The 15,302-nt window shown below is 40.2% G+C and overlaps 1 protein-coding gene and 1 pseudogene across 3 annotated transcripts in view; both read right to left on the minus strand.

Annotated features, from left to right (window-relative positions):
- Gabpb1 (GA binding protein transcription factor subunit beta 1) overlaps positions 1 to 15,302 on the minus strand; it is a 52,826-nt gene that overhangs the window by 13,674 nt on the left and 23,850 nt on the right. For 2 of the 3 annotated variants that reach the window (XM_013352743.2, XM_026787731.1), the window contains exons 3-7: positions 10,385 to 10,552; positions 8,893 to 9,087; positions 7,286 to 7,397; positions 6,878 to 6,991; positions 1,747 to 1,932 (exon numbers count right to left, since the gene is read on the minus strand). In XM_013352743.2, the coding sequence (XP_013208197.1) occupies positions 1,747 to 1,932; positions 6,878 to 6,991; positions 7,286 to 7,397; positions 8,893 to 9,087; positions 10,385 to 10,552 (775 nt within the window). The remainder of the gene's footprint in view (positions 1 to 1,746; positions 1,933 to 6,877; positions 6,992 to 7,285; positions 7,398 to 8,892; positions 9,088 to 10,384; positions 10,553 to 15,302) is intronic. The other variant, XM_026787732.1, reaches the window with a different exon arrangement.
- LOC101993563 lies at positions 11,571 to 12,291 on the minus strand (annotated as a pseudogene).

The following is a 15,302-nucleotide window of genomic DNA, read 5'->3' on the forward strand; positions in this document are numbered from 1 at the left end:
AGTACTGGCTGCTCTTCCAGAGGTTCAATTCCCAGCAACCACATGGTGGCTCACAACCATCTGTACTGAGATCTGGCGCCCTGCTCTGGCGTGCGGGCATACATCGAGGCAGAATGTTGTATACATAATAAATAAATAAATATTTTTAAAAAAAACTAGATTGTGCCTGGTTCCTGAACACCTCAAAGTGGTGTCTGTTTACCCGCCATATGAAACATCTGGCGCCCACATGTCCCTGCCTCCGCCTCTAATAGCAGCTAGTGCTCACACACTGCCTTGAGACTGTCTGGGGAGAGTGAAAGTGCGCTGTCACACTTCAGACTGCAGATTCCTTTTCTAGGAAGCTGTCCTAGAGCCCATGAGGCAGGAATCCCCTCCAGAACACAGTGTTTGTGTGCATGCACAGGAACAACACATACACACCGAACAGGATGCTGTGAGTCTCACCTGCCCTTCTGCAGCCTACTCTGAGGGGCGCATTCACTTCATGCGTATAAACAGACAATGAACCATCTGTACCAAACCTGTTTGTGTTCATACTCTTCCATGAAGCATGTACATATTCCTTTGGTGCTCTCAAAAAAATGTCTCTGCAGCCAAGTGGTTGTGGCGCTCACCTTTAAACCCAGCACTCAGGAGGCAGAGGCAAGCAGATCTCTGTGAGTTCAAGGTCAGTCTAGTCTACAAGAGCTAATTCCAGGATAGGCTCCAAAGCTACAGAGAGAAACCCTGTCTCAAAAAAAACCAAAAAGTCTGACTTTGAAGCATTCCTCCTGGAGTTCTGTGCTGCTGTGCCAAGACAATGGCACCCCAGTCACCTTGTTACCAGCAGACTGAAGTTTGCCAAGCTTGCATATGCCTGCCTGTCTCATGTCCTCAGAATCATTTATAATGTGCTTTCTTTTCCAAACTCAACTAGGAATATAATCAGCGTTTCCTGTTTTTTGTTGTTATTGTTATTATTGTTTGGTTGACTTTTTTCTTTTTGAAATTCACTTAAATCAAAACTATGTTTCCTGATTACCCAACAGTGCCCAGTCGTATCTCAGGTGTCTCACTATGCTAGCATCCTAGGCTAAGATGCTCATTTGTGCAAACACTTTTTAAAACAACAGTTCCATCTTTTAGGCTGTTGCTAGGAATATGGCTGATCTTAGGTATCACTGGAAAGACACGATAGCTCAAATGCACATGCTGGGCACAATTCTCTCCAGTTCTACTCAACACAGTCTGGACATGTGTATAGTACAGGCTTCTGGTCTTACAGACGAGCCTCTGCCATCTCAACAGCAGGAACATCCTCTTGCGCTTGTCTCCACACTTCCAGAGCTCAGCTTCCCAGCTTGCCACACTTCTCAAGCTCTATACCTACCAGAGATCTGGGCCACACCCTCAATTTGTGCCGCTAGTAGTTTCTTTTCTTTGATGGCATTTTTTAAAGTTCTCATTATATATGAATTGCATAAAACAGTCTAAAAAATTGTCCAATGCTAATTCTGAGTTATTTGTGTACTATTTGTGGCAATATTTCAAGTTCATTTTCCACACAGAATATTTTGAGGTTAATTCCACCTACTAAGTGCTCAAGTAAGCTAATTTAAATACTAGTCTAAGTAAATAAAATCAGGGAATTATATCCATTATAAAAGGTTATATGAGTAAAATTCAGTGCATAAATAAGTGCTGTTTAAACAGTGTCCCGAGTATTGAATGCAAAGCAACTTTACCCAGACATCTAGTACTAACCTTGCTGTCCATCAGGCATGGTCACAATGATGGGCTGACCCATCCCACTGGTTGGAATGGAGTGCAAGTTTCCCAGTTGGATTCCATCTGTAACTATCGTGATGACTTGCTGACCCCCTGAGCTAACTACTTGCTGAATTGCACCATCGACAGATTCTGCGGTAACCACTTCCTCTGTGGCCACTACTAGAAGGGGAAAAGAAAGTAAAAATCATTCAATATGAATATAAATTCATTTTTTGTCTGTGTCTTTCATACTGGATAAGTTTACATGGTTTTTAAATGTCACTGCCAAAGGTAATATAGACGTCTATGTAAGTAGTTGACTGAAAGTTTTAAAATTTATAATTGAGTTCCAACCACCTTTTTATGACCGCATTTTAATAATCTTCACTCCTCTGTATCTTCTTCACATGAAGTTCAATATAAGATCGCTGACTAATAACAAAGGTTACAGCTACTTAATGAAATGACGCAACTCCTCCGGGTGATGGTGCGCACGCCCTTAATCCCAGCACTCGGGAGGCAGAGGTAGGTGTATTTCTGTGAGTTTGAGGTCAGCCTGGTCTACAGCGTGAGTTCCAGAACAGCCAAGGCTACACAGAGAAGCCCTGTCTCAAAGACTCAACTCCAATGAGAACTTCATGATTTTACTCTAGACACATTTATGTATCAAGGGACGTGCAGAACAAGCAGGAGTCCCTTTTGGACCAAGTGAGCAAAAACAGAGTTGGCACTGTATGGCAATGTGTAATTCAACTTTTGCACAACCAAGCCCCCAACTATGCTCTCAATAATTTCTAAGAGGTGCACAGAGAGTTCTGCTGACGGTTAGAAACTTTGCCTTTGGCATTGCCTAAATAAAAGAAAACAAAATCTCAAGTTGATATGTCAAAACTTCTTCCCCCCAGGCAATCCTACACTGAGCCCCAAAAATGTGTGCATAAAGCCATGCTAATTGGCACTCCTAAGAGCTTCACAGCAGAAACTGTGAGGTAAAACAAGAAACAACCACACACTCTTGGCAGTAAATAAACTGGGGCCATCATACAATGGAATACAACAAGGTCACTAGAATAACTACACCAGTCATGTGTAAAACATGGATGAAAGTAAAACATCTGTAAGTAAAGAAAACATGTTCTACCCTCCTTCCTCTTATGAACTGAGGAAGATTCTCCTGGAGTGAACTTTATAAAACCTGTAATAACACGTTTAAGAGGGAGTGGAAAGGGTATAGGTTTTGACGAAGAGTGACAATTAACTAACAGAGTCAAAGGGTCACAACACAAACCCAGAATACCCCAAAATGCAAACGAACTTTTGAGAGTTCTCGTTATTTTGTTTGCCCTAAGCAATAATTATGCTTTGTTAGCAAGCACATCAGACAATTTCAGGAAAACAGCCATGAGATAACACAGAGAGCACACAGGAGCAATACATCCAGCAGAATAACTATTCATGTTTCCAATGCACACCTACTGCTTTGATTTCTTTTAAACATCCATATAAAAAAGAAAGGCTCACTGGTTGAATACTAAGTAAAAGTACTACTATTTAAAAGCTGCAGCGTATGTAAGAAACTTCTGAGGTCACAACAGTCAAGGCTCAACTCAAGAACTTTCATCTTTGCACTGTTAGCAGTGACTGCCATTAAAATAATAAGTCCTACCTTTCATCTAAAAGGCTCTTTTAAGTTGTGTAATGATAAAGTATGTATGAAAAAAATTAAAAGGAAAACAATTATAAAAAGTACACATCCCAACCCAGAGAACAATCTAATAGCCAAATGTTGGAATATGTAAGAAAAAACAACCTTAAAACTTTAGAAGATTGTAGACATAAAGTGTGTATGTGTGTGTGTGTGTGTGTGTGTGTGTGTACAAATTGGCTTAATAAAAGGTAACTGTAATATCATGAATATTCATTGATCTAATATAAAAGTCAAGCTATAATGAGGAGAGCCAAACAATGTCTATGCCTTTGAGGTTAAATTACCATGCCATAAGCTGAATTAAGGCCAATAAGAAAACATTCCCTGAAAACTACCAAGACTTCTGAACACTTTTATGTAGAAATATTTACATGAAACAAAAACTACATTGCAGAAAAATATAACATTTTGAAGGCGGACTCCTATAATCTAACCTGAAATTAAGAACAAAGAAAAGTAAAACTAAAAAGACTCACATGACCCAGTAACTCATTCCTAAGTTTCATTACCCTATTCTGGAATAGACCAAAAACATAATGCATAAAAATTTCCTGATAAAAACTTTACTTTGAGAAAGAGAATTTTCAATGGCCACTAGACCCTTTATATCTCTAGCAATTATAAATTTTTAAACAGAAAATGAGGGGGACTCATAGATTTCTATTTAATCAAGGTATTATGTAACTGGGCCACAGAGAAGAATACAGAAAGCACAGAAAAGTCGTAGGACTGCAGGCTAGGGCTACAAATCAAAGGCTTTTTGCAAAGCCACTGGGGTGGTGTGTGTGGCACACGTGTGTGTACATGTGTGTACAAGCCACGGGGGAGTCAGGGCAGGCTGTGAGATATCGTCCTCTACAGCTGTCATCTTACTAGCGAAAAACAGGTGTCCCACTCAATACAACTTCACCCTTTTGGCTGGCAAGCCAGCTCTTTGGAGCTACCTATCTCTGCCCTCCCCAGGCTTGAATCACAGGCGCATACAGCCATCCTGGGCTTTTCATCTGGGAGCTGAGGCTTCAAACTCAGGTCCTCATGTTTGCACAGCAAGCACTCTTTACCCAAGGAGGCAGTCTATGAAAAGGTATTTTACATTAAACCCTCCACCTCAAAAAGCTGAGCATGTGCCAACCGAGTCCCAAGACTGGATCTTTCATTGGTGTGCATCGCAGTGATACATCGACTGAACTTGTGCTGCATTCGCGTTCCTTAATATCCCCACCCCAGCTCGCCCAAGTCTTCAGCATGACAGAGCACTGAAATGAAGTCTCCACATTTAGACCAACAATGAAAGTTTTCTTTCTCCCCTTTTCACTGGTACCAGTGCCTCACGCACAGTGAACACACATTCTCTCTCTAAGCTGCTACTGTTAGCCCTGAAAACGGCTGTCTTTGATGGCTTCTGCAAACCTAAGCACTAACTAAAAAATGCAGCATGTCAAAACGGTGATGCTTGTGGATGCTAATGGCCAGAAGTAATTCACAAAAATCTTAAGACCTGCCAAGAATCAGGATAACACATATATGTTTTTATAGAGTAGCCAAAGAAAATGGGAAAAGGGTAAGATTTTTCTCTTTTCCAAGTGAAAAGAAATTCATTTATGTCCACATTAAATCTTTTTGGTAAAAAACTCAATGACACCCTAAATAAAATTTGGAAAAGAATGAATTGAAGGTTATTCTTTACTCTTACAAGCAAATATGATCATTTAAACTACAGTTAGAATAACATTTCTCAAGGTTTGGGAGATTGTGCATGTCTTTACTTTTCTTAAGGCACAGTATCACCTAGGCTGACTTTGAACTTGTCATTCTGTCTTAGTTCTTGAGCAGCTAAGACTATTGGCAGGCACTATAGTACCTGACTACTTCAAGATTTCCCTAAAATTTCCAAATTAAAAGAATAATTTATTTACACAATAACTAAAAGACAATGTGAGGAGAGTATAAAAACAAATCAGGTTGGAACCAACTACCTGTCAATATTTCATGCCATCATCTGAACACAGCTAAACCAACACTCTACCCCACCCCTTTGAGACAGGGTCTCACAATGTAGCCCTGCATGTCCTCATGGAACTCATAGAGATCTGCCTGCCTCTGTCTCCTGAGTGCTTTGATTATAATTGGGTGCTACCATTTACAGAACATGGGGCACAGCTAACCTTTCTTTTTTTTCCCTTTGTTTTTTTTTGGGGGGGGGGTTTCAAAACAGGGTTTCTCTGTGTAACAGTCCTGGCTGTCCTGGAACTAGCTATGAAGACCAGGTAGACCTCAAACTCACAGAGATCCACCTGCCTCTGGCTCCTGAGTGCTGGGATTAAAGGCGTGCGCCACTACCGCCCGGGCCAGCTAGCCCTTTTAAGAGTGGTTTTTATATTGTTTCAGTCGTTAAGATTTTTCTAATTAGTCTTATCTGATACTGCCAAAATTAAATTTATAAAAATGCAAATTCATATTTATCTACTCTATGTAAACAAGTCAAAAATGGCAAAAACCAAGGGCCAAAATGGGCAAGCACATGTTTTATGTGACCCATACAAGTACGCTTTTCATTTTGTTACTAAAATTTAGCACTTTTTATGCATTTATTCTCTTGGTGTTGTCTTCTCTTGTTTCTTTGAGACAGTATCATACTGTGTAGCCCAGGCTGAAACAGAACTTATAATTCCCCTGCCTCAGCCTGGGATGCTGGGATTACAGGAGTACAGACCATGCCTGGTTTAATTTGTTTTTTTTTTTAAAGAAAAACATCTGGGGGCTGGAGAGATGGTTCAGTGGTTAAGAGCATTGCTTGCTCTTCCAAAGGTCCTGAGTTCAATTCCCAGCAACCACATGGTGGCTCACAACCATCTGTAATGAGGTCTGGTGCCCTCTTCTGGCCTGCAGACATGCACACAGACAGAATATTGTATACATAATAAATAAATAAATATTAAAAAAAAACTGGATTTTTTTTCTAGTTTCCCATGTAAACACAGGTTCTGGCAAAATGGGAGACATTACCACACTCAGGGTGAGCCAAGCAATGGATGCCCACCCTACTTCACACTAGCTGAGAAGAACTCCCCCACCCCAGTCCTCTGTCATCCTGTATCTCTTACTTTCTTACTATTTTTAATAAAAATGGGATCAGGATATTGAGTCACACTGGTGGCTAATACAAAAATAAACATAAGAAGTACCAACTTTAATTAATAAGAAATAAGACAGTAACAAGAAATGTAGCCAACTAATTCTGAACAAACCGCAGAGGTAAACACAAACTGTAAGCAAAGACTCTTGAAGAAAACAAGATAGTCTACTAAATCTTGAAGCGGTTTCTGAACAGGATTCAAACAGCACTAAGCACAGAGGAAAACCCTGACAAAGTGCACTATGAAAAGGTCAGTGTACAGATGTGACTTGTTCTCTAACCTGGAGTTTCTGAAGAATTGGACAATGGGGCAGACGCCTCCGCTAAGGCAGCTAATGTAGCTAATACTGATGTAGAGGAGTTCCCAAACTGAACAGCAGATACTCCTGTTTCATCTAGAAGAAAAGAAAAGAGAATTTAAATCAGGGTGCTTACCCCAGTGCATCCTGCTCATCTATGTCCACTCAAGTCTTCACTAACGCTGGACGGCATTGGTGCTGCAATGCCTTTCTTCAGATTCATCTACCTCAGAAGGATAGGGACCGGGAGAGCAGATGTTATTCTTACCCTCATTGTCCAACAGTCCTTCCTCAAACTGATGATACCTACTAATGTTTAACATCCTAACAGCTGTCCTACATGCATCTCAATACCTGTTGCCTTGGATGAACTTTCTGAAGATACCAGACCTGTTAGGTTCACCACCCCTCCAGGTCCGATGATGAACTGTGGGGTGGCAGTGTGTATTGTCACAGTGTCGGGGCTCTCCGGGTTGGTGTTGATTTGGTTCTGCATAGCAATCTAGGGAACAAATTATCACAATACTTTCAGAATTACAGGCAGCACATGTGGGACAGGCTTTCAATGCAGTACATAATACACATATGAAGAAGCAGTCTCAGAAGAGTCACACAATTCAATGGGAAGACTTGCTAATGAAGCACCAGGAGTGCAGCTCTAAGGATAGGTGTGAATTCACATCCTATAGCCTTCTGTTGAGTGACAGCAAACCCCACCGGAGGAGAAATTAGTATCTGAAAGGTGCTTACAGAACACAGAAAAGCTACACATTGAAAGGTAGTCTACTGTTCTGTCAAATTAAATTATTCCTACCACACTAGGCAATATATAACATGACATATCAAAGTATGACCTTCCCATTTAATTGTTCTCAATCTTTAAATCTCAACCCTTAAATTGTATTCCTAGATATGAAAGATGAGAAGAGTCAACATAAAACTCATAATTTCCCAGCACACAGCACATCTCATAAGTTGTGGAGTTCAATGAAGTCAGGTGATCTTAGAGAGTTCTACTGAGAACAGAACAAGAAGACAAGCAAGAAGAAATCCTGCAAACACAACTATGTCTATGATAGTTGTTTTGTTTTTACAGAGGGTGAAAAAAAAAAGAAAGAAAGAAACCAGAATAACAGACTGTATCACAAAACCTTGGCAAAGTTTTGTCATTTTCAGTCAGGTGTGTCTGCCTTGGTACCTATTGCTTGTGCCACTGGAAGTGTCAACCCTATCGAGGGGCTGAGCTGCCTAGGGAAATTCCCAAAAGCTGCACCATGAGAAAAGGATGTAAAGGGGAAGGGGTTATCTGAACAGGAATCAAACCCAACTGGGAATCACTTCAGCCTTTTAACTAAAGTAAACCTTTTCATCCACATCCCTGGACAGCTAAGCCCAGACAAATAAAAGCCCTGCATAGTGAGACATACCAGCTTGCTAGATCCCAACTTACATTTTAAAAAATTTACACATACTAATGTTAGACAAAGTAGATTTAAAATAAAGAGGGGGTCAGGATAGTTCAGTGAATAAAGGAACTTGCCAGAGAAGCTTGAAGACCTTAGTTCAGTCCCCAGAACCCACGTGAAGACGGAGATGACTCCAGGTACCCTCTAACCACCCTACACCTGCCCCACACATGCATAATCAATTTTAATTGTTTAAACAGACAAAATAGATTATAAAAAAGACTGTATCACTCATCGAAGGAACATTAGTTCCTGAGTCTTTATAAAGTAGTTTACAACTGATTTGGTAAAACATGATATCCAAATGTGTGACAAAATAATGGAAATGTCTAGAAGGGGAGTTCAGAAACTGAAAGCACAGACGGTCAGCGCCTCATCTAACTCTCTAGAGTACAAACAGTAATGAACAGAGAGGAAGTGGAGAGAACAAGGCCATTCAAAAGAACTGAATCCAACAGGAGAAGCTACAAGACAAAGAGCATCCATCTGTAAGCTGCCTTTCATGTTTTCTTAAACTCAAAGCCAAGTTACCTGTAATATCTCTGCTAAATCTTCATTTCCATTGTCTATTGAAATATCAAATGCAGTTTTACAAAATTTACTCTGCGTGTGTACATCAGCACCATATTTGATTAAAAGTTCCACCACCTCTTGATGATTATGTTCTGTTGCCCAATGCAGAGCTGTCATCTTTAACATATCCTTTGCATTGACGTCAGCACCATGCTAAAAAATATTTCAAAATCAGTAATATTTCAAGATATGAAATATAAAGAATCCCTGATATGAGAATATCAGCCACAATGCTTCTACACAAGAAAAAGGACCATTAATTTTGGGGGAGTGTTAATATATGTTATTAATATATGTTAGCAATCATCAGTTATCTGTGGCCTAATCATTTTTCTACCATGATGGTTTTCCTAGCTACTTTCCTTTCTTGAAATAAGACAATTAAGATTTAGCTACTCAACTAGGGGCACAATGGGCTGAAGTGGCCTTACAGGTGAATGGCAGCGCTGAGTTTTTCTCCTGAACACTTTAATGGTTTATGGTGGGTAATCCTCTCATCCCTCACAAATATACCCTTTGCTTTCAAAACAAGCACAACCCAAGGAGTCAAAAGGAAGCTGTCTGAGGCAGTGTCTGACACGTCAGGAAGGAATGGCTGGCTATTCAGCAAACTTCAGCTCATCAGGCACAGGTGTGCTTTGCGTAAACAAGCCCTGGAGCTCAGTAACAAATAGAATATGAAACATCCCAGCAATGATTTCTACTCTGCTCTCATGTTGAAATGATAATGTTTTAAACACAATAAATTAAATATTAAAATGACTTTTTACTTTTTTTGTTTTGTTTTGTTTCTTCAAAACAGGGTTTCTCTGCGTAGCTTTGGAGCCTGTCCTGAAATTCACTCTGTAGACCAGGCTGGCCTCAAACTCACAAAGAATTGCCTACATCTGTCTTCCAAGTGCTGGGGTTAAAGGCACATGCCACCACTGCCCAGTGAATTTTTATTTTTTGATGTGGCTTTAAAAATACCTAGGATTACACGTAATTTGTCCTCTAGAATTCCTTGTATTTCTTTCACATGGGTTCGTCTATGGGATGAAAAGGGTTAAGAATAAAGGCTGTCATTCTGTCTGAGAATCTTCTGTGTAACCTGAAGATAATTTAATTAGGTTTTGGATGACTAAAGATAATTTAATTACTTATTAATCTGCTTGCTAGTCATCCAAGACTATTCTTCCCTGCATAGGATTCTAAATGAATTAAGTTCTTCACCCAAAGGACTGACTTTCAATAGCTGGCAATTAACCGAGAATACACCTACAGGAAGATTTTTCCCTACAAAGAAAACTTTAAGGCAATATTCATTTGACAGACTTATACACATCAATAACAAATGCTCTATCACACAGAAAACAAAAAGTATGCACTTAATAAAACTTTTCCCTTTTTTCATCTTACAAAGTTTGTATAGGGTTTGGATTCAAAATCTGAGTCCAAAAAGAAGACATACCTTAAGCAAAACCTCTACTATGCTGGCATGGCCCTCAGAAGCTGCCATGTGCAATGGTGTCCGGTCCACTTTGGTCCTGGCATCCCTACTTACACCGGCTCGGAGAAGTACCTCTGTGGTAGAGTAATGCCCATACTGTGCGGCCAGATGAAGTGGAGAAGTTCCCAACTATAACATAGGAACACATGCATATACATGCACAAAAAAGAAATTCCAGGTTTAGCTGCTTTTAATATACTTTTACTATAAACTCTATTTTTAAACAGTGATGCATATTACATTGTATATTTGAATTACTATGTAATTCACACATCAAAAGAAATCACTCAACTCAGGCTTATCTTCACAAGCCCTCAAGAGGTCCCACACGTGCACTAGTGGGGAAAGGTCAGTGGTCCCTTTCCCTTTCTCTACAGTTAGACAAACTTGAGATTCTGCCTCAGCCTCCTAGCTCTTTATTACTAACAGAAAAACAACCTTAATTAATTTTATTAAAAATTAGAGCTAATTATGACCTGAGAATTAAGAAGAGCTTCATATCAGAGGGTATATCTAGATAGGTGAAGTTTAGGTTACATTATATTACATGCACTAAGAAGCACAGAAAAGCCCACTAATTGTGATTGCCAGTCAATGACGTTAAAAAAGCTATTTCACCAGAACATGAACTTTGCCAGGCTGTCATTATTAGATAGCAACTGTTTTAACTTTTTATTTGTTTTAGATTTACTAATTTTACTTTATATGTATGAATGTTTTGCCTAAATGCATGAATGTGACATAACCCCTAGAAATGAAGTTATAGATGGCTATGAGCCAACAAGTGGGTACACAAAACTGAACCCAGGTCCTCTGCAAGAGCAACAAGAGTATTTAACCACTGAGTCATCTCTCCAGGCAATCACTTTCTATGGACCACATTGTTCTAAGACCTTCGTTTACTGGCTTCATAGCACAGGTACTATTATTACCTTGATACGGCAGTAAAGGAACCTGAAGTACAGGGAGGTCACCAATTTGCCTAAAGCCACACAAGTGACATAATACAAAGCAAACCTTAGAAATAATTATTTTATTACAACAAAAAATCATTTATTTTTATAGAGGTTTTAACAGACCCTCACAGATCAAAGGTGAGATTGCTGAATAATCCTTTTTTCATGCTTTATTGTAACTTTTTTTAAAAAAAACAATACAAATGTTTTATTTAATAGTCGCAGGTCATCATGGGCCAAGTGGTGGATACTCAGGACCCAGCAGGAAGGTCAGCGTAACCTCTGAGCCTCCCTTTCTGACTCCAAAAGGGTGAGCACATCTCCCTCTCGAACGGGACCTTTGACGTTTGGGATGATGGAGCAGCTGGTGTCATCCATAAATTCCACACGCACCTGTAGTATGAACTGCGGGCCTGCTTTTCGTCCCGCCCGGCTCTCGCACGGCTAGCTTTACACCAGAAATAACAACACACAAATTGTATTCTTTTAAACACTGTTTGGCCCATTAACTCTAGCCCTTACAGGCTAATTCTCATATCCCGATCAACCCATCTCTAATGAACTGTGTAGCACCGGTCTTATCGGGAAAGATTCAGCATGTCTGACCTGGTGGCTTGCTTCATCGTGTGCCTCTGCCTCAGAGAGCAGAGCTATCGCGTCTTTCCGGGAGAGGGGAGCATGGCATCTCTGAGCTCACTTCCTCTTCCTCCCAGCATTCTGTTCTGTTTACTCCACCCATCTATGTTCTAACCAATAAAATGGGCCAAGGCAGTTTCTTTATTTTTTAACCAATGACCTTCCTCCATCATGCACCTGCGTGCACTGTCCCTGAGACCGGTCCTGCCCAGCACTTTGGTTACCCTAGCAAGCTTGATGGGCAGCATGCAACTTATGTCCATGATGGCGGCGATCAGGCAGAGAGCGCTTTATTGTATTTTTATATAACTGGTCTTTTCTCCACTCTCATATTCTATATTTAATGAAAACCTTTAACAGTACACTGAGCAACCACTGAGACTTACTCAGTAAGGCACTGAGGTCTACTTTATATTTCTATTGTTATTCTTAATATTTTTCCTTTTTGGTTCACATGCAAAAAAATATGTAACATGCATACTTACATACAGTTTCAAGAATAGTTAATGTCTGTAAAGTCAACACCAGAGTCTGGAAGGATAACCTGTCTAGTAATTTTAAGTCCTCCTACAGGTTGTTCTCCGATCATAATAAGCCCTTCCTTAGTCGGATAAATGCTACTCAAAAAAGAATTGGTTCTGGTATGTATCTGTGTGGTATAGTTCTAGGGATCCAAACCAAGGCCCTCATACTTAAATGGCAAGCATTTTACACACTAAGCCATCTCCCTAGACCATACTCAGAACTTTCTGACAAGCATTGCTTTTATTTTTATCAATTACATATCCTTAAATGGTACAGTCTGATTCTTTACTAGAATCCTACCACGTGTACTTCTGATTTTTCAACTTAATATTATGTTTACAAAATATTAATGGGCATAAATATAGTACACTAACTTGCTCTACAACATTCCACTCTATGAAAAAGCTGTAGACTAATCAACCAACCGATGATCACTGCTTTGTTATTATAAACAATTCTGCTACAGAGGATCTTCTAGAAATTTAACCAAGATTTTATTCGATATTCTAGCTCAACTGATACAAATGGCATATACATATTAAAATTTACTAAACACTGTCAAACTGTCCTCCAAAATGGCTACATCAATTCACCTTTGTACCATCTCGTCACCGATGCTGGCCCTACTTTTCATTCAATGGGAGTTGACCCCCATTTCATGTCTACCGACCATCCTAACTTTATCTTGGTGAAGTGCTACTCTGAGTCATCTGTCGGTTCATTCCTGACCCACAGGAACTCCTTATATCCATATAGTGGATACTAATTCTTATTTACAATCCTTCTTCCTAAATGTACTACAGCACTTTCTTTAAAAAGAAATTATTTATCTTGTATGTATGAATGTCTGCATGTATGTCTGTGCACCGTATGTATGCAATGCCTGTTGAGTTCAGAAGAATCCTCTGGAACTGAAGTTTCAGGCAGTCGTGAGCTGCCATCTAAGTGCTGAGCAATGAACCCAGGTCCTCCTCAAGGGCAACAAGTGTTCTCAACCAGAGACAGCTCTCCAGCCTCATGGGCACACATTCTCAACAAGCTGACTGCTATAAATTTGTGGGTACTTATCAATTCTGGAAATTCTAGGCAACTGGACTTCAATCCACACTCATTTTGTGGGTCTACTAATACTGATGAGCACTGGGCTGTTTACAGCTTTGTTGCCATGGAAAATGTTTATTTTGTGGGTCACGGTATCTCTCACCACTCCTGATATCACATTCTGTGTGTCCACAGTACACGCTGGGCTTTCTACCATCGGCTCTAAGTTGTCTGCAGTTGTCTCTCACTAGTTACTGAACTCTTCAGTCCTCAGCAGGTCTGTTTCCACTGTCAGGTTGTTTCAGTAAGACATTCCAGCTGCTTTGTGTTTCGGTGTTACTTACTCAACTGTTTGCTTCCTTGTAATTTCAATAGCAGATATAAAGTTGGAATTTAAAAAAGTAGGCTTCTCAGGGGACAATCATTTGCCTCTGCCAGGGCCCTGAGCACAAAGGAACTGTACATTCACTCCTCAGCCGAGTTTTTCGGGGACACAGGTGTTTGACTTCAAATGCACAAGACATGGCTTGTGACCCCAAACTCCCTTCAATAAACTTTTTTTTTGGTTTTTCAAGACAGGGTTTCTCTGTAGCTTTGGAGCCTGTCCTGGAACTCCCTTTGTAGACCAGGCTGGCCTCGAATTCACAGAGATCCGCCTGCTTCTGCCTCCCAAGTGCTGGGATTAAAGGCGTGCGCCACCACCGCCCAGCTCAATAAACTTTTCTTGCTCTCCCTCAACACTGGTTAACATCGGGCCATTTATTTGCAGTGCCCCACACAAGAGCAGGGAGGAGGTGGGAAGAATTGGGGGTATTCTGAGACAGCCTGAATGCTGCAAGTGCAGTTCTTGGAACTGTCCCCCAGAATTAGCCCGAGCACTCCCAGACAGCATGGGGTGTCTTCGGTACCCCATGCTGGTGAGCGGGGGAACCAGCAAGGAAACTAAATTCAGCAAAAGTTCTTAGAGAATGAATTCTCTGGATTCCAGGTTACTGAATGTGTTTTGGGTTCACTCTTTGTTCTCAGGAAAGCACTCAAGATTTCCTTGAAAATATTTAGTGAAGGGGGCTGGAGAGATGGCTCAGAGGTTAAGAGCATTGTCTGCTCTTCCAAAGGTCCTGAGTTCAATTCCCGGCAACCACATGGTGGCTCACAACCATCTGTAATGGGGTCTGGTGCCCTCTTCAGGCACAGACAGAATATTGTATACATAATAAATAAATATTTAAAAAATATTTAGTGAAATATTTTCTTAATTTCTGATACAGACAAATGCTGCATCTTACCTGATACAGATAAATGCTGAAATACTTATAGAGGAATTCCTGGGACTTGCTTTAAAATAACACAAAGGAAGTTCATGGAGGAACGAGGCTTACCATGATTTGGTGGATTTTGAAGTTAGATGCAGGAATTGATGTTTTTATAAAATTTTCCAAAACAGACAAAACATTTATTTTACATGAAAATTTTAAAAAGAACAAGGAAAAAGACAAAAAAAATTAAAAACCAGAATTTCCTTGTTATCAACAATTAGGTTAATGCAGATTCCCAACCTTCCATGCTCCTAAGACCTCACTCTCAGAAATGAACAGGTGTCTTCTTCCTTCTCCTTACTGCCTCCTACACTGCACCAAACTCCTCTTTCCTTTCCTTATTCTCTCTCTCTCTCTCTCTCTCTCTCTCTCTCTCTCTCTCTCTCTCTCTCTCTCTCTCTCTCT

This window comes from Microtus ochrogaster (genome assembly GCF_000317375.1).
Source record: "Microtus ochrogaster isolate Prairie Vole_2 chromosome 14 unlocalized genomic scaffold, MicOch1.0 chr14_random_1, whole genome shotgun sequence".
In the NCBI taxonomy this organism is placed as follows: domain Eukaryota; kingdom Metazoa; phylum Chordata; class Mammalia; order Rodentia; family Cricetidae; genus Microtus; species Microtus ochrogaster.